We start from the raw sequence: 17,720 nt of genomic DNA on the forward strand, positions 1-17,720 counted from the left end.
AGTCTCAGTATAGGAGTCTGTCAAATGTTAGTGTGATTGACTAATCCATAGTCTCAGTATAGGAGTCTTTCTAAATGTTAGTGTGATTGACTAATCATAGTCTCAGTATAGGAGTCTGTTGTGACTAAATGTTAGTGTGATTGACTAATCCATTAGTCTCAGTATAGGAGTTGTTGTTGACTAAATGTTAGTGATGATGATAATCCATTAGTCTCAGATAGGAGTCTGTGTTGAAATGTTAGTTATGACTAACACATTAGTCTATAGGAGTTGTGTGACTAAATGTAGTGTGATTGATAATCATTAGTCTCAGTATAGGAGTCTGTTGGTTGACTAAATGTAGTGTGATTGGACTAATACATTAGTCTCAGTATAGGAGTCTGTGTTGACTAAATGTTAGTGTGATTGACTAATCCAAAGTAGTCTCGAGTATAGGAGTCTGTGTTGACCGACATGTTAGTGTGATGATAATACATTAGTCTCAGTATAGGAGTCTGTTGTTGACTAAATGTTAGTGTGATTGATTACCATTAGTCTCAGATGAGGAGTCTGTTAAATGTTAGTGTGATTGACTAATCCATTAGTCTCAGTATAGGAGTCGTTGGTGACTAAATGCTGATTGTGTTTTTATAGATTGTGGCGGAGACTGTTTAAAAACTAGCCGTATCGTGGTGGCCAGACGCAGAGGAAGGGGAGTTCCCGTGGCAGGTCAGGCCTCCACATTAAGAACGACGGTCACGTGTGTGGCGCTTCCATCATCAGCCAACGCTGGTGGTTACTGCTGCACGTGTGTACAGGATGACGCAAGACCAGGTACTTGTGGATGATCTCTCCTGTGGTGGTGTGGTGTTTTCCCAGCCTAAACTATGTGTGTACTATACGTGTGTGTGTGTGTTGTGTGTGTTCAGTCCTAACCAGGTGTATGGAGGCGGTGTGTGTGTCAGTCCTAACCAGGTGATGGGAGGTGTGTGTGTGGTTCAGTCCTAACCAGGTGGTGTGACAGTCCTAACCAGGTGTATGGAGACGTGTTGTGTGGTGTGTGTTGTGTGTGTGTGTGTGTGGTGTGTGTGTGTGTGTGTGTGTGTGTGTGTGTGTGTGTCCAGGTATTCCCAGCCAGGTGTATGGGAGGCGTGTGTGTGTGTTCAGTCCTAACCAGGTGTGTGTCTCCAGGTACTCCCAGCCAGGTGTATGGGAGGCGTGTGTGTGTGTATTCAGTCCTTAGCTCAGTCCTAAACCAGGTGTGTGTCTCCAGGTATCCAGCCAGGTGTATGGGAGGCGTGTGTGTGTGTTCAGTCCTAACCAGGTGGTGTCTCCAGGTACTCCCAGCCAGGTGTATGGGAGGCGTGTGTTGTGTGTTCAGTCCTAACCAGGTGTGTGTCTCCAGGTATTCCAGCCAGGTGTATGGGAGGCGTAGTGTGCTGTGTGTTCAGTCCTAACAGGTGTGTGTCTCCAGGTACTCCACAGAGGTGTATGGGAGGCGTACCTAGGCCTTCACGTCCAGAAGCAGAACAGTAAGAACGTTCAGAAGAGGAACCTGCGTCAGGTGATCCCCCACCCGTACTACAATGCCTACACCTTCGACAACGACATCGCTCTGATGGAGCTCGACAGCCCTGTGGCCTTCTCTGATTACATCAGACCCATCTGTCTGCCCTCGCCACAACACACCTTCCCCCAGGGGAACTCTGTTGGATCACAGGTTGGGGGCGCCACACGAGAGGGAGGTGAGTCATGTAGATGGGCCTCAGTACTAATAGTGTATATGAAACAATGTACTGAAAATATTTTGTTTTGTTTACCGAGTGTTTTACGAGTTGTTTTTGTTTGTTTACCGAGTTTTACTGAGTTGTTTTTGTTTGTTTACCGAGTAGTTTTAATGATTTAATAGTAATGTTATAATATGTTTTTAAATTAGCTTTCTGCTGCGTATGAATACAAAAACATGTTACATGAAGATGTTCCCGAACAGTTAGAGATTGATCAAATGCTCCCCACTTCCTGCATCGTGATAATAACATAATGGTATGTGTCCTTGTACTGTATGTTAGGCTCTGGTGCATCCATCCTAACATAACTAATGGTATGTGTCCTTGTATGTAGGCTTGGTGCATCCATCCGCAGAAGCCCAGTGTCCGTATATCAACGTACGGGGTGTAACCGCTGATGGGAGGACAGATCACCTCCAGGATGACGTGTGCTGGGGTGCTGACTGGAGGAGTGGACGCCTGCAGGTACTCTCTGTCCCTATGAAGTGCACTTCTTTTGAACTCTCTGTCCCTATGAAGTGCAATACTTTTGAACTCTCTGTCCCTATGAAGTGCACTTCTTTTGAACTCTCTGTCCCTATGAAGTGCACTACTTTGAACTCTCTGTCCCTATGAAGTGCACTACTTTGAACTCTGTCCTATGAAGTGCACTACTTTTGAACTCTCTGTCCCTATGAAGTGCAACTATTTTGAGCTCTCTGTCCCTATGAAGTGCACTACTTGAACTCTCTGTCCCTATGAAGTGCACTTCTTTTGAACTCTCTGTCCCTATGAAGTGCACTATTTGAAATCTCTGTCCCTATGAAGTGCACTTCTTTTGAACTCTCTGTCCCTGAAAGTGCACTACTTTTGAACTCTCGTCCCTATGAAGTGCACTTACTTTTGAACTCTGTCCCTATGAAGTGCACTACTTTTGAACTGTCCCTATGAAGTGCACTACTTTGAATCTCTTCCCTATGAAGTGCAACTTCTTTTGAACTCTGTCCCTAGAAGTGCCACTACTTTTGAACTCTCTGTCCCTATGAAGTGCACTACTTTTGAACTCTCTGTCCATGAGTGCACCTACTTTTGAACTCTCATGTCCCTGAAGTGCACTACTTTTGAACTCTCTATCCCTATGAATGCACTACTTTGAACTCTGTCCCTATGAAGTGCACTTCTTTTGAATCTCTGTCCCTATGAAGTGCATTCTTTTGAACTCTCGTCCATGAAGTCACGTCTTTCGAACTCGTCCCTATGAAGTGCCACTACTTTTGAACTCTGTCACCCTAGAAGTGCACTACTTTTGAATCTGTCCCTATGAAGTGCACTACTTTTGAACTCTCTGTCCCTATGAAGTGCACTTCTTTTGAACGTCTCTGTCCCTATGAAAGTGCACTACTTTTGAACTCTCTGTCCCTATGAAGTGCACTACTTTGAACTCTGTCCCTATGAAGTGCACTACTTTTGTATCTCTGTCCCTATGAAGTGCACTACTTTGAACTCTCTGTCCCTATGAAGTGCATACTTTTGAGCTCTCTGTCCCTATGAAAGTGCACTACTTTTGGAACTCTCTGTACCTATGAAGTGCACTTCTTTTGAACTCCTCTGTCCCTATGAAGTGCACTACTTTGAATCTCTGTCCATTGAAGTGCAACTTTTGAACTTGTCCCTATGAAGTGCAATACTTTGAACTCTGTCCCTATGAAGTGCACTACATTTTGAACTCTGTCCTATGAAGTGCATACTTTTGAACTCTGTCCCTATGAAGTGCACTTACTTTTGAACTCTCTCGTCCCTATGAAGTGCACTTCTTTTGAACTCGTCCACTATGAAGTGCCTTCTTTTGAACTCTCTGTCCACTATGAAGGCACTACTTTGAACTCTCTGTCCCTATGAAGTGCACTACTTTTGAACTCTCTGTCCCTAGGAAGTGCACTACTTTTGAACTCTCTGTCCCTATGAAGTGCACTACTTTTGAACTCTCTGTCCCTATGAAGTGCACTTCTTTTGAACTCTCTATCCCTATGAAGTGCACTTCTTTTGAACTCTCTGTCCCTATGAAGTGCACTTCTTTTGAACTCTCTGTCCCTATGAAGTGCACTTCTTTGAACTCTCTATCCCTATGAAGTGCACTTCTTTGAACTCTCTATCCCTATGAAGTGCATCTTTTGAACTCTCTGTCCCTGAAGGCACTTCTTTTGAACTCTCTGTCCTATGAAGTGCACTACTTTGAACTCTTATCCTATGAAGTGCACTACTTTTGAAACTCTGTCCCTATGAAGTGCACTTCTTTGATTACAGGCCATATTATAGGGCTGCCACACAGGGCTCTGGTCAACAGTAGTACTGAGATGTATAACCATATACTTTCTCTTCAGGGGGATTCTGGCGGGCCTCTGTCCAGTCTGGTACGAGTGTTATGTTCCTGGCTGGAGTGGTGAGTTGGGGTGACGGCTGTGCCCGTAGGGACAAGCCTGGAATCTACAGCACCGTCACCAAGTTCAGGGCTGGATCAAGGAGAAGACCGGCGTTAAACAGGAAAACGGGGGAGACGACGAGTGCTTCCGACAGATGAACACGCCCAGTACAGATTACTGGTTCGCCGGGACCTCGACCCTCTGCTCCCTTCCATTATCCAGGAGTGATGAACTATTTTCCACGTTTTGATTTCAGGCCTCAAAATGCACTCCCCTTTTCATATCGATGGACTATGGACCGTTGGTTGGTTTCCTCTGTAGAAAGGCAGATGCCTTTAATGTCTAAATGTGTATTTTAATGACTGGTGTCTAAATGTGTATTTTTATATGAGGAGGAATAGGTGGTTTTTGGGGGGGGAAAGTGTTTTTAAGAATTGTAAATAATGTCAAATTTTGTGCGTTTTTAAAAAAAATATATTCTTTTTTTTAGATAATTAGTTTTGCCATTGCAATCAGTCATTTGGATTGGATTGGACACAACATTTTCTGGTATATTTTGCAGGTGAGGATTTAGGCCATTTGTAACAAAAACTCTGTAGAAACACTGTTACGTCCATAAGGAGACTGTGTGTTCCATGCTTGTTTTGTCATTGGATTTGAAATCATTTCCCCGTAGCTTTGTTTTCTCTACGCCATCTTTCAGAACCGTCTCTTAAATGTGAATCAGACTCTTTTACTTGTTGTCCTTGTACTCATCAGAGGAGGGGGGGGGGGGGGGGTTGCAATTCCAAATGGAGCCATATTCCATATGAAGTGCACTACTTTTGACCAGGATCCATACGGGTCTGTTTTAAAGGTAGTACACTGTATGGAGGGAATCGGGTGCTAGTTGAGACGCAGGCCTACTGAAGGGCTCAAACAGACAGGACCCCAGCTCCATTCATATCTACTATGGTTGGTATTTGACACAATAGTTTGTTGAAATACCAGAAGTCCTGAGCGGACATGAGGATGATATTTTTTTTTTTTTTTTTTTTTAAATGTGATTTATTCCTGATGGTCTTTTTTTCTTCCAACTTTTATTTCTCATCAGGGATTGTATTTAATTTGTGTCCAACGTAAAACGCTTTTATAACAGAATAAAGCTTCGTTAGAGATTGTCTGTAGGTTAGCATTGTGCATATAAACAACTTTTGAGGACATACAAATATCGAATTTAAACTTAGAAATAAAACAATATTCAGCATTATCAAATCAACCACTTACTGTAATTTTGTTTTATATAAGGTTTGGAAAAATAAATATGAACAACAAATAGTCTTTTCAAGGCTTTTCTCAGTATATTTAATGGTTGTATTCTGATACCCAGCACAGCATTTGACTCCCTGAAAAAGCCCCCATTCTTCTTCACTCTTCTTCGCAGATACACTTCCACTCTCGGTTCTCTACTGCTGTAACACCCCGGGTCTGTAAGATCTAGCCGTGGGAAAGTAATGCACAAAAACACAGGCTTGTTTTTTTGAAGTCTCGTGCTCCCGACATCACACAGACGACTGGATGTCTTTATAACAATTGAAGGAGAGTTTGAATCCAGAATTCATCTGTGTGTTATGTCGGATGTCGTGATGCTTTTTTACCCCTGGTGTCTTGGTAGTTGTGTCAGTAACTAGGGAAATTTGGGGGGGGGTGGGGGGGGGGGGGGGGGGGGGGACTGATGGCGGAACAAAAAATTTTTTTTTTTCCTTCGTCTTCCCCCCCCCCCCCCCCCCCCTCCAGGACAAGTACAAGAGGCGTTGAGAGTAGAAGTGAAGTACCACGGTTCTGATCTCCCGAACAGCGGGGTCTACGGAAACCATGAACTGGTGTATCTGATGAGGCTCAAACTGCAGCAGGGAAGGACTGGACACGATGGTCAACGGCACGTTAGAGTTGGAAAGACGATCACCGGATAAAGACATTGGATGCATCCCAAATAGTTCCCTGTTCCCTATATAGTACACGACATTAGACCAGGGCCTATATAGTGCACGACATTAGACCAGGGCCTATATAGTACACGACATTAGACCAGGGCCTATATAGTGCACGACATTAGACCAGGGCCTATATAGTGCACGACATTAGACCAGGGCCTATATAATACACGACATTAGACCAGGGCCTATATAATACACGACATTAGACCAGGGCCTATATAATACACGACATTAGACCAGGGCCTATATAGTGCACGACATTAGACCAGGGCCTATATAGTACACGACATTAGACCAGGGCCTATATAGTGCACGACATTAGACCAGGGCCTATATAGTACACGACATTAGACCAGGGCCTTATGGGGGTATATAGTACACGACATTAGACCAGGGCCTATATAATACACGACATTAGACCAGGGCCTATATAGTACACGACATTATACCAGGGCCTTATGGGGGTATATAGTGCACAGCATTAGACCAGGGCCTTATGGGGGTATACTATATACAGCATTATACCAGGGCCCTATGGGGGTATATAGTACACAGCATTATACCAGGGCCTTATGGGGGTATATAGTACACAGCATTAGACCAGGGCCTTATGGGGGTATATAGTACACAGCATTAGACCAGGGCCCTATGGGGGTATATAGTACACAGCATTATACCAGGGCCTTATGGGGGTATATAGTACACAGCATTAGACCAGGGCCTTATGGGGGTATATAGTACACAGCATTAGACCAGGGCCTTATGGGGGTATATAGTACACAGCATTAGACCAGGGCCTTATGGGGGTATATAGTACACAGCATTAGACCAGGGCCTTATGGGACTATATAGTACACAGCATTAGACCAGGGCCCTATGGGGGTATATAGTACACAGCATTAGACCAGGGCCCTATGGGGGTATATAGTACACAGCATTAGACCAGGGCACTATGGGGGTATATAGTACACAGCATTAGACCAGGGCCTTATGGGGGTATATAGTACACAGCATTAGACCAGGGCCTTATGGGGGTATATAGTACACAGCATTAGACCAGGGCTCTATGGGGGTATATAGTACACAGCATTAGACCAGGGCCTTATGGGACTATATAGTACACAGCATTAGACCAGGGCCCTATGGGGGTATATAGTACACAGCATTAGACCAGGGCCCTATGGGGGTATATAGTACACAGCATTAGACCAGGGCCCTATGGGGGTATATAGTACACAGCATTAGACCAGGGCCCTATGGGGGTATATAGTACACAGCATTAGACCAGGGCCCTATGGGGGTATATAACGGCATTAGACCAGGGCCCTATGGGGGTATATAGTGCACAGTATTAGACCAGGGCCCTATAGGACTATATAGTGCACAGTATTAGACCAGGGCCCTATGGGGGTATATAGTGCACCATATAGGGTCCCATTTGAGATGCAGCCATTAATAAATGAAGAACCAGATGCTAGTGTCTCACCCGGACACCAAGATGACAGGTGTTTTCCTGACGTCTCCCTTCAGCTGAATGAATAGCTGGGCTTCTAACGAGGTGTTTCCCTCCAGGTGCACCTCCAACAGGAACGGCGTCACTAGAAGGGACATAAAGGCGGGTTAACCAGCTGTTCCTGCACAGGAAGCAACCGTAACCACGTGACACTGTCAGTGTGTGTGTGTGTCCTGAGTTTCTGACCACAGAACGGGTCTGTTGCTGTGATGTCCAGGACCGCGGTCAGGGGCTGGAAGGTGATTGGTCGATCTGGAGGCAGCCAGCTAATGTCGTAGCCTATAGGAGAGAAGAACCAATAGCTGATGGTGTCTTGATGATGAAAACAGCCAATCATCAACATCGGTTTCTTCATGTGTGAAAGACTCGTCTTTGTTTCAGAGAGAGAAATGTGTATCAGAGAGCTATGCTGTCTACATTATCTCGTCTCTTACCCAGCTGGTCTACATTATCTCGTCTCTTACCCAGCTGGTCTACATGATCTCGTCTCTTAACCAGCTGGTCTACATTAGCTCGTCTCTTACCCAGCTGGTCTACATTATCGTGTCTCTTACCCAGCTGGGCTACATTATCTCGTCTCTTACTCAGCTGGACTACATTATCTCGTCTCTTACCCAGCTGGTCTACATTATCTCGTCTCTTACCCAGCTGGTCTACATGATCTCGTCTCTTACCCAGCTGGTCTACATTATCTCGTCTCTTACCCAGCTGGTCTACATTATCTCGTCTCTTACCCAGCTGGGCTACATTATCTCGTCTCTTACCCAGCTGGTCTACATTATCTCGTCTCTTACCCAGCTGGTCTACATTATCTCGTCTCTTACCCAGCTGGTCTACATGATCTCGTCTCTTACCCAGCTGGTCTACATTATCTCGTCTCTTACCCAGCTGGTCTACATTATCTCGTCTCTTACCCAGCTGGTCTACATTATCTTGTCTCTTACCCAGCTGGTCTACATTATCTTGTATCTTACCCAGCTGGTCTACATGATCTCGTCTCTTGCCCACCTGGCCTACATGATCTCGTCTCTTACCCAGCTGGTCTACATTATCTCGTCTCTTACCCAGCTGGTCTACATGATCTCGTCTCTTACCCAGCTGGTCTACATGATCTCGTCTCTTACCCAGCTGGTCTACATGATCTCGTCTCTTACCCAGCTGGTCTACATGATCTCGTCTCTTACCCAGCTGGTCTACATTATCTCGTCTCTTACCCAGCTGGTCTACATGATCTCGTCTCTTACCCAGCTGGTCTACATTATCTCGTCTCTTACCCAGCTGGTCTACATTATCGTGTCTCTTACCCAGCTGGTCTACATTATCTCGTCTCTTACCCAGCTGGTCTACATTATCTCGTCTCTTACCCAGCTGGGTCTACATTATCTCGTATCTTACCCAGCTGGTCTACATGATCTTGTCTCTTACCCAACTGGGGGCAGATGTTGAGGCCAGGGTGGTGACAGTGTGTACAGAGAGCTCTCTGGAAGTCCTCTACTCCCTGGCAGGGGAAGGCTGTGAGAGGGCAGGAGGACCGGATGGAGCTGGTGGAGGACCGGATGGAGCTGGTGGAGGACCGGATGGAGCTGGTGGAGGACCGGCTGGAGCTGGTGGAGGACCGGATGGAGCTGGTGAACAACCTATAGGCCCGTTGGTGACTGCACAGCAAGTACTGCTCCCCTGGAACACACCCACACACAGGTTGACCTTTATTGGGCTGAATCTTGTCCTGGAGGCAGAACTGAGCGATCTACACTACATGGGACAGCTGCAAAGTTAAAATGACTATATATCTTAAAAATTCATGAAAACCAAAAATGTGCTTTTTGATCTTAATTTTAAGGTTAGGTATAAAGTTAGCAGTGTGTTTTAAGGTTAGGTTGAAAATCAGATTCTATGACTTTGTGACTGTGCTAGCGAGTGACTACCCTGCAGAACTGCCATCAAATATATGAGTCATCCCAACCTCCGTGTTTTGGTAGATAGCCTAAAGGACACAGCTTTTCCTGGTCAGGTCACATGGGCCCCAGGCATGATGTTTGTTATAATATTTTAGATGATTAAAAAAATAAAAAATGTCACACACTTTTCATGAGAGACTGAGGACAACCAGGGAGTTGATATCCTCTGCCGATGTAGAAATCAACGTGACCCAACGGTCTGGGAACCCCCAGGGGAGCTACCGGCTCATTGGCTGAAAAATACACATAAACTGATTGGTTAAAAAGGTCTAAATAAAATCTACCATACTATGAGGTGTAACTACATGGCTTATTAGGTATGTGTAGAGTTTCTCACGGTTGAAGTTGGTGTGAATCACATCCACGTACTGAGCATCAGTGTGATCCAGAGACAGGCTGCTGTCTGCCTCGGAAAACAGGGGTGAGAACGGATCCAGGCCTCACGGATCAGAGCACATAAAAAAAAAAATAAACACTCAATTTGACCGGTCAGTTCATCAGAAACCCATAGTGGACTTTTACCAGATGTAACTCTATATCATGTCTCAGTACCTGTGATCCTGCCAATAGTTCCCTCCAAACAGGCCCCAGTCACACCAGCTACATGGGCCCCAACACCAAACCCTACCAGGTGGAACAGCTCTGGAGAAGAGCCCTGAACCTCCTGAGGAATAAACATCAACACCACATCATGTATAACTACACTATAACACAGTTACTCATGTTCAATTTGGGCCAGTTTCCCTGACCCAGTTAAAGCATATTACTGGACACCTTTTACACAGTGTGGAACATGTACCTACCAGTAGTGTCTGTATGGTCTGTGCCAGCCTCTCTCCCACTTGCCTGGCTCCTTCGGTGATCTCCTGCTCTGGGGGCAGCAGCCAATCAGCTACCAGGACATTAACCAGCCCCGCCTCTAACAGCTCCCCCGCCATCATCCTCGCCCAGCTGGGCTGCAGCCTGGCTGGCCTCCTGCCTGGGACAATCACTACTGTGGGGCTGAGAGGGCTCCAGGCCACAGGACCAGGGGCCAGTCCTGGGAGGCCTGGTGGAAGTGGAGGGAGGCCCTGGCCAGATGGCAGGCCTGAAGGAGGGAGGTCTAAGGGGGAACCACAGGGACCCTGCTCAGAGGAGAATCTGAGGAGCCTCACCAGAAGAGTCGGAGGGCTGAGACAGAGGAACTCAGAGCAGTGGGCATGTTGGTCACCTATGAGAAGAGAATATCTGTAAACATCAATCATGTTGTTAACATATGACTGTATTTTAGGTTATTGTGAGGACTTCTCCCCAGTTAATCATGATTAGGCAGCCGCTAGTTTTGGAAAATGTGAGTTTTTAATTTGAATTGACCTCTACTGTGCAGCTGAGCTAATCACACAGTAATCGCCACCATAGTACCTGTGGCAGGACCAGACAGAAGACAGAAGGTCAGTAGAGACCAGACGACCAGGCCGATGTCAGCTCCAGAGTTCTCCACACCTCCACCTGTTCTCTCCATTTCCCCAGCCACAATGCAAATATCCCTACCTGCTATACAGCCTTCTGTACTCTGACAATCTGATAAGCCTCAGTGGAGGTGGAGACTGGAGTGTTTCTGATGAAAATACAGTAGAGAACAGTAGAGCTTTTGTCAGCCAGCCCTTTCTTGATCAGTGCAGAGTGATACTTAAACTACAAAGAATGCAGTTCAAGATGTTTCTAAAATGAATAATTGCAACCGGTAAAATGATCTGAATATTGCATGTGTTTGCTATTACAGTATTCACAAGAAACATAACATAGGAACCAAACATGGTTTGAGATTTCATTTAAAACATTTCCAATAAAATATTTGATTTGTCAATGGCCAGGTCGCAGTTGTAAATGAGAACTTGTTCTCAACTAGTCTGCCTGGTTAAATAAAGGTGAAATTAAAAAATGTGACAGAAATCAACTTCACCATGCGGAACTATATACCCAATGGCAGCAGTTGTCGTCGGACAATAGTTCAGACGGACCGTCCTTATTATTGTTCCGCTGCTAACTTTGTCAATCGTTTTGTATTCATTTTTCTGTTGGCGCTATCTTGAATATTGATCTGGTGAAACAGGAAAGCATAACCTAAACGGATTACTGGATTGATTATGGGTATTTGGATTGTTAAATAAACTAAACCAAGATAACCTTTAGCTATAGCTAGCTTATACATTGTTTATCTTGAATGCAAAGGAGTTGCTAGCTAGTAGCCAACTACTCTACTAGCTAACTAACTTAGACTTCTATGTTAAGAGACTTTAAGAGACTATTGAGTGAGCGTCTAGCTAGCCTTATTGACTTACTAATCATCTGGTTGACTTGATGTCAGAGTCGTGAGTGTGTGTTATATAAAGCTGTAACGTTAGAGATGTCAGAGAGGAGAAGAGACAGCCGTAGCTGGGACTGGGACAGTCCTCAGTGCCGGGCTCAGATGGACCAGATATTTTTCCGTCGGCATGACTACATCCAGAACGGAACCACGGAACACAAAGAGTTCTGGAGCTTCTTCGAGCGCTTCCAGAGGTTCAAAACCAAGAAGGACATGTCCGGGGGCAGCAGGAAGGAAGACATGGAGGAGGGCAGAGATAGGAAGAAGACTGTAGATCTGGGTCTGCCTAAGGAATATGACGCCCGCTATCGGATCAACGTGTCAGTTTGTACCAAAGACACAGAGGAGAGGCTGGAGACGGGGAGGTCTGATCAGAGACACAGCTCGTCAGGCCCAGGGAGTCAGGAGGTAGCTGACTGTCGCCTGGCTTTGCTGCACTTCCTGGACTTCAGCCAGAGGCAGAGCTTTGGGAAGCTGGCCAAGTTGAGGACGGAGCAGAAAGCCCTTCCTATTTTCCAGTACCGGGACCGGATCGTGGAGTTGGTGCGGGCTAACCCGGTAGTAGTGGTGGCGGGGGATACAGGCTGTGGAAAGTCCACCCAGGTCCCCCAGTACCTCCTCTCCTCTGGGTTCAGTCACATAGCTTGCACTCAGCCACGACGGATTGCCTGTATCTCCCTCGCCAAGAGGGTCAGCTTCGAGAGTCTCAACCAGTATGGCTCCAAGGTAGGTAGTTGTGTAGTAAGAAGCTGTTTATTTACAGGCTTGAAAAATATAGTTTTTGGAATATCAAACAAAATGTAATCATTTTTCACACAATAGTAAGTGTTTTTTCTTCTCTGAAAGAGATCATTTTTCACAATGTTGTACACTTTACACAAAGACCAAATCAACAGCCAGACATTTATCAGACCTACAAGCACACTGACACACAGCTGTGTTTTATCTGCAGGTTGGGTATCAGATCCGTTTCGAGGGGACCCGTACCCCATCCACCAAGCTGTTGTTCCTGACAGAGGGGTTACTACTGAGACAGATACAGGCTGACGGAGACCTGGAGCAGTACCAGGTAATATAATATACAATACCAGTCAAAGGTTTGGACACCTACTCATTCAAGGGATTTTCTTTATTTGTACTATTTTCTACATTGTACAATAATAGTGAAGACATCAAAACTATGAAATAACACATATGTAATCATGTAGTAACCAAAAAAGTATTAAACAAATCAAAATATATTTTAGATGTTTGATTCTTAAAAGTAGCCACCCTTTGCCTTGACAGCTTTGCACACTCTTGGCATTCTCTCAACCAGAGTGCCTGGATACAGCTCTTAGCCATATACCTCAAACCCACGAGGTTCCTTATTGCTTTGATAAACTGGTTATGAACAAAATGATAGAGCAGTACAAATTAATGTTTTGTCATACCCGTGGTTTATGGTCTGATATACCACGGCTGTCAGCCAATCAGCATTCAGGGCTTGAACCACCCAGTTTTATAATATATACCAGGTAAATATAATATATTCCAGGTAAATATAATATATAATACATATAAATATAAAATATACCTGATAATATATAGTGCATTTGGAAAGTATTTAGAGCCCTTGATTTTTTCCCCACATTTTGTTACGTTACAGCCTTATTCTAAAATAGATTAAATATGTTTTTTTCTCATCAATCTACACACAATACCCCATAATGACGAAGCGATTACAGTCTTGAGTCTTCTTGGGTATGCCACTACAAGCTTGGCACACCTGTATTTGGGGAGTTTCTCCCATTCTTCTCTGCAGATCCCCTCAAGCTCTGTCATGTTGGATGTGGAGCGTCGCTGCACAGCTATTTTCGTGTCTCTCCAGAGATGTTCGATCAGGTTCAAGTCCGGGCTCTGGCTGGGCCACCCAAAGACATTCAGAGACTTGTCCCGAAGCCACTCCTGCGTTGTCTTGGCTGTGTGCTTAGGAAGGTGAACCTTCACCCCAGTCTGAGAACCTGCTCCAGAGCGCTCAGGACCTCATCAAGGATCTGTCTGTACTTTGCTCCGTTCATCTTTCCCTCGATCCTGACTAGTCTCCCAGTCCCTGCCACTGAAAAACATCCCCACAACACGATGCTGCCACCACCATGCTTCACCGTAGAGATGGTGCCAGGTTTCCTCCAGACGTGATGTTTGGCATTCAGTCCAAAGAGTTCAATCTTGGTTTCATCAGGCCAGAGAATCTTGTTTCTCATGGTCAGAGTCCTTTAGGTGCCTTTTTACTGAGGAGTGGCTTCCGTCTGGCCACTCTACCATAAAGCCTGATTGGTGGAGTGCTGTAGAGATGGTTGTCCTTCTGGAAAGTTCTCCTATCTCCACAGAGGAACTTTAGAGCTCTGTCAGAGTTACCATCGGGTTCTTGGTCACCTCCCTGACCAAGGCCCTTCTCCCCCGATTGCTCAGTTTGGCCGGGCGGCCAGCTCTAGGAAGAGTCTTGGTGGTTCCAAACTTCTTCCATTTAAGAATGATGGAGGCCACTGTGTTCTTGGGGACCTTCAATGCTGCAGGTGGACTCCAATCAAGTTGTAGAAAGATCTCAATGATGATCAATGGAAACAGGATGCACCTGAGCTCAATTTTGAGTCTCATAGTAACGGGTCTGAATACTTATGTAAATAAGGTATTCTTGTTTGTTTATTTTTAACAAATTTTCAAAAAATTCTAAAAACCTATTTTCGCTTTGTCATTATGGGGTATTGTGTGTAGATTGCTGAGGATTTGTATTTATTTAATCAATTATAGAATTTAAAAAACGATTTAATCCATTTTAGAATAAGGCTGTAATGTTAAAAAAATAAAAGTCAAGGGGTCTGAATACTTTCTGAATGAACTGTGTATAGACCAGGTGGGTTACAGAACAGACGGGTAACTTTACTCTCACTATATCTAGGGGTTTTATGCCTTTCTAGGGCTGTGTCCCAATTGTTCCCATAGGGCTCTGGTCTAAAGTAGTGCACTATATAGGGAATAGGGCTCTGGTCTAAAGTAGTGCACTATATAGGGAATATGACTCTGGTCTAAAGTAGTGCACTATATAGGGAATAGGGTTCCATTTGGGACACTTGGGACACACACTAGTTGTTCCATAACCTGTCCGTGTGTGGATCTACCTCCCCTAGTTGTTCCATAACCTGTCCGTGTGTGGATCTACCTCCCCTAGTTGTTCCATAACCTGTCCGTGTGTGGACCTACCTCCCTATTCCACCCAGGTGTTGATTGTTGATGAGGTGCATGAGCGACACCTCCACTGTGACTTCCTCCTGGGGGTCCTGCGCTCCCTCCTGGCCACCCGCCCCAACCTCCGCCTGGTCCTCATGTCTGCCACCATCAACATCAAACTCTTCTCCAGCTACTTTAATACTGCACCTGTACTGCAGGTACCGGGCAGGCTCTTCCCTATACAGGTGAGTGGACAATAGATTTCAAACCTCTCCTCTGGGACCCCCCCAGACGTTTCATATTTTGGTTGTAGCCCTGAACAAGCTCACCTGATTCACCTCGTCAAGGGCTTGATGATTTAGTTGACAAGTGGAATCAGGTGTGGATGAGTTGAAATGAATGGACTGGCTGGGTGTCCCCAGGGAGAGGTCTGAAAACCCTCTGGACCATGCTATATCATAAGTATAGGAATAGACAGCACTCAGAGATGTTGTATACTGTTGAAGTCGGAAGTTTACATACACTTAGGTTGGAGTCATTAAAACTCGTTTTTCAACCACTCCACAAATGTCCTGTGAACAAACTATAGTTTTGGCAAGTCGGTTAGGACATCTACTTTGTGCATGACACAAGTAATTTTTCCAACAATTGTTTACAGACAGATTATTTCACTTATAATTCACTGTATCACAATTCCAGTGTATCAGAAGTTTACATACACTAAGTTGACTGTGCCTTTAAACAGCTTGGAAAATTCCAGAAAATGATGTCATGGCTTTAGAAGCTTCTGATAGGCTAATTGACATCATTTGAGTCAATTGGAGGTGTACCTGTGGATGTATTTCAAGGCCTACCTTCAAACTCAGTGCCTCTTTGCTTGACATCATGGGAAAATCAAAAGAAATCAGCCAAGACCTCAGATTTTTTTTTTATATCTCCACAAGTCTGTTTCATCCTTGGGAGCAATTTCCAAACGCCTGAAGGTACCACGTTCATCTGTACAAACAATAGTACGCAAGTATAAACACCATGGGACCACGCAGCCGTCCTACCGCTCAGGAAGGAGATGCATTCTGTCTCCTAGAGATGAACGTACTTTGGTGCGAAAAGTCCAAATCAATCCCAGATCAACAGCAAAGGACCTTGTGAAGATGCTGGAGGAAACGGGTACAAAAGTATCTATATCCACAGTAAAACGAGTCCTATATCGACATAACCTGAAGGCCGCTCAACAAGGAAGAAGCCACTGCTCCAAAACCGTCATAAAAAGCCAGACTACGGTTTGCAACTGCACATGGGGACAAAGATCGTACTTTTTGGAGAAATGTCCTGTGAATTATAAAGTGGTTAGGCCTAAAATTTCTCTCGTCCTGTTTTTCATTCTGCCAAACAAAGTGGCAGGGTCAGGCTGTTGAAATTAAAGATTGGGCCGTTCAGTGACAGCTATTATTTAATATATAGTAATGATTGGGCCGTTCAGTTTCTAGATAATGCCTCTTCCTGTCTCTCCCTGTGACTTCCAGGAACTCACTTTTCTTCTATGGCTGAGTCCCACCCTATTCCTTATATAGTGCGTTTGACCAGAAGGATGATGGCTGTATCACCCTCCTCTCCCTCTCTGATATGTAGGTGATCTACCAGCCCATCCCACAAGACGAGCAGCCGTCCCGGTCGGAGAAGCTGGACCCCCGGCCATACCTCCGTGTGCTGCAGGGCATCGACCAGCGCTACCCGCCCGAGGAGAGGGGCGACCTGCTTCTGTTCCTCAGCGGTGTGGCAGAGATATCTACCATCTTGGAGGCATGCCAGGCCTACGCCACACACACCAAGCGCTGGATCGTCCTGCCCCTCCACAGCACCCTGTCCCTGGTACAGCAGGATAAGGTACAGTACAGCAGGATGAGGTACAGTAACAGTACAGCAGGATGAGGTACGGTAGCAATACAGCAGGATGAGGTACAGTAACAGTACAGCAGGATGAGGTACAGTAACAGTACAGCAGGATGAGGTACAGTAACAGTACAGCAGGATGAGGTACAGTAACAGTACAGCAGGATGAGGTACAGTAACAGTACAGCAGGATGAGGTACAGTAACAGTACAACAGGATGAGGTACAGTAACAGTACAGCAGGATGAGGTACAGTAACAGTACAGCAGGATGAGGTACAGTAACAGTACAGCAGGATGAGGTACAGTAACAGCAGGATGAGGTACAGTACAGCAGGATGAGGTACAGTAGCAGTACAGCAGGATGAGGTACAGTAACAGTACAACAGGATGAGGTACAGTAACAGTACAACAGGATGAGGTACAGTAACAGTACAACAGGATGAGGTACAGTAACAGTACAGCAGGATGAGGTACAGTAACAGTACAGCAGGATGAGGTACAGTAACAGTACAGCAGGATGAGGTACAGTAACAGTACAACAGGATGAGGTACAGTAACAGTACAGCAGGATGAGGTACAGTAGCAGTACAGCAGGATGAGGTACAGTAACAGTACAGCAGGATCAGGTACAGTAACAGTACAACAGGATGAGGTACAGTAACA

At 45.3% G+C, this 17,720-nt stretch overlaps 2 protein-coding genes and 1 pseudogene across 2 annotated transcripts; 2 read left to right on the forward strand and 1 right to left on the reverse strand.

The window, feature by feature from the left end:
- Positions 1 to 798: 798 nt before the first annotated feature.
- On the forward strand, positions 799 to 4,415 carry LOC120041770 (annotated as a pseudogene).
- A 1,195-nt stretch (positions 4,416 to 5,610) lies between these two features.
- Positions 5,611 to 11,113, reverse strand: LOC120041771 (lipase member I-like). The gene is made up of 10 exons (XM_038986634.1): positions 11,014 to 11,113; positions 10,416 to 10,822; positions 10,165 to 10,276; positions 9,950 to 10,051; positions 9,738 to 9,845; positions 9,080 to 9,331; positions 7,841 to 7,933; positions 7,628 to 7,739; positions 5,951 to 6,064; positions 5,611 to 5,641 (listed from the first exon to the last, which is right to left on the reverse strand). Exons 1-10 carry the CDS (start codon positions 11,111 to 11,113, stop codon positions 5,611 to 5,613), a joined length of 1,431 nt encoding a protein of 476 aa, XP_038842562.1.
- Positions 11,114 to 11,644: 531 nt separating this feature from the next.
- On the forward strand, positions 11,645 to 17,050 carry dhx34 (DEAH (Asp-Glu-Ala-His) box polypeptide 34; the record flags this gene model as incomplete). Its single annotated transcript, XM_038986635.1, has 4 exons — positions 11,645 to 12,685; positions 12,912 to 13,028; positions 15,217 to 15,411; positions 16,796 to 17,050. Coding segments are annotated over exons 1-4 (1,254 nt in total), but the record flags the coding sequence as incomplete, so codon positions are not given.
- Positions 17,051 to 17,720: the final 670 nt, after the last annotated feature.

This window comes from Salvelinus namaycush, unplaced genomic scaffold (genome assembly GCF_016432855.1).
Source record: "Salvelinus namaycush isolate Seneca unplaced genomic scaffold, SaNama_1.0 Scaffold533, whole genome shotgun sequence".
In the NCBI taxonomy this organism is placed as follows: Eukaryota; Metazoa; Chordata; class Actinopteri; order Salmoniformes; family Salmonidae; genus Salvelinus; species Salvelinus namaycush.

What these genes read in the sequence shown, in the direction of transcription:
- LOC120041771 (XM_038986634.1), bottom strand. Translation starts at nt 11,113, where the DNA reads ATGGAGAGAACAGGTGGAGGTGTGGAGAACTCTGGAGCTGACATCGGC. An exon ending in AGACCATACAGACACTACTG is followed by an intron (nt 10,277 to 10,415) that starts GTAGGTACATGT and finishes TTTATTCCTCAG; the next exon opens with GAGGTTCAGGGCTCTTCTCC. An exon ending in TCCTCAGTCTCTCATGAAAA is followed by an intron (nt 9,332 to 9,737) that starts GTGTGTGACATT and finishes GGTGTGTTCCAG; the next exon opens with GGGAGCAGTACTTGCTGTGC.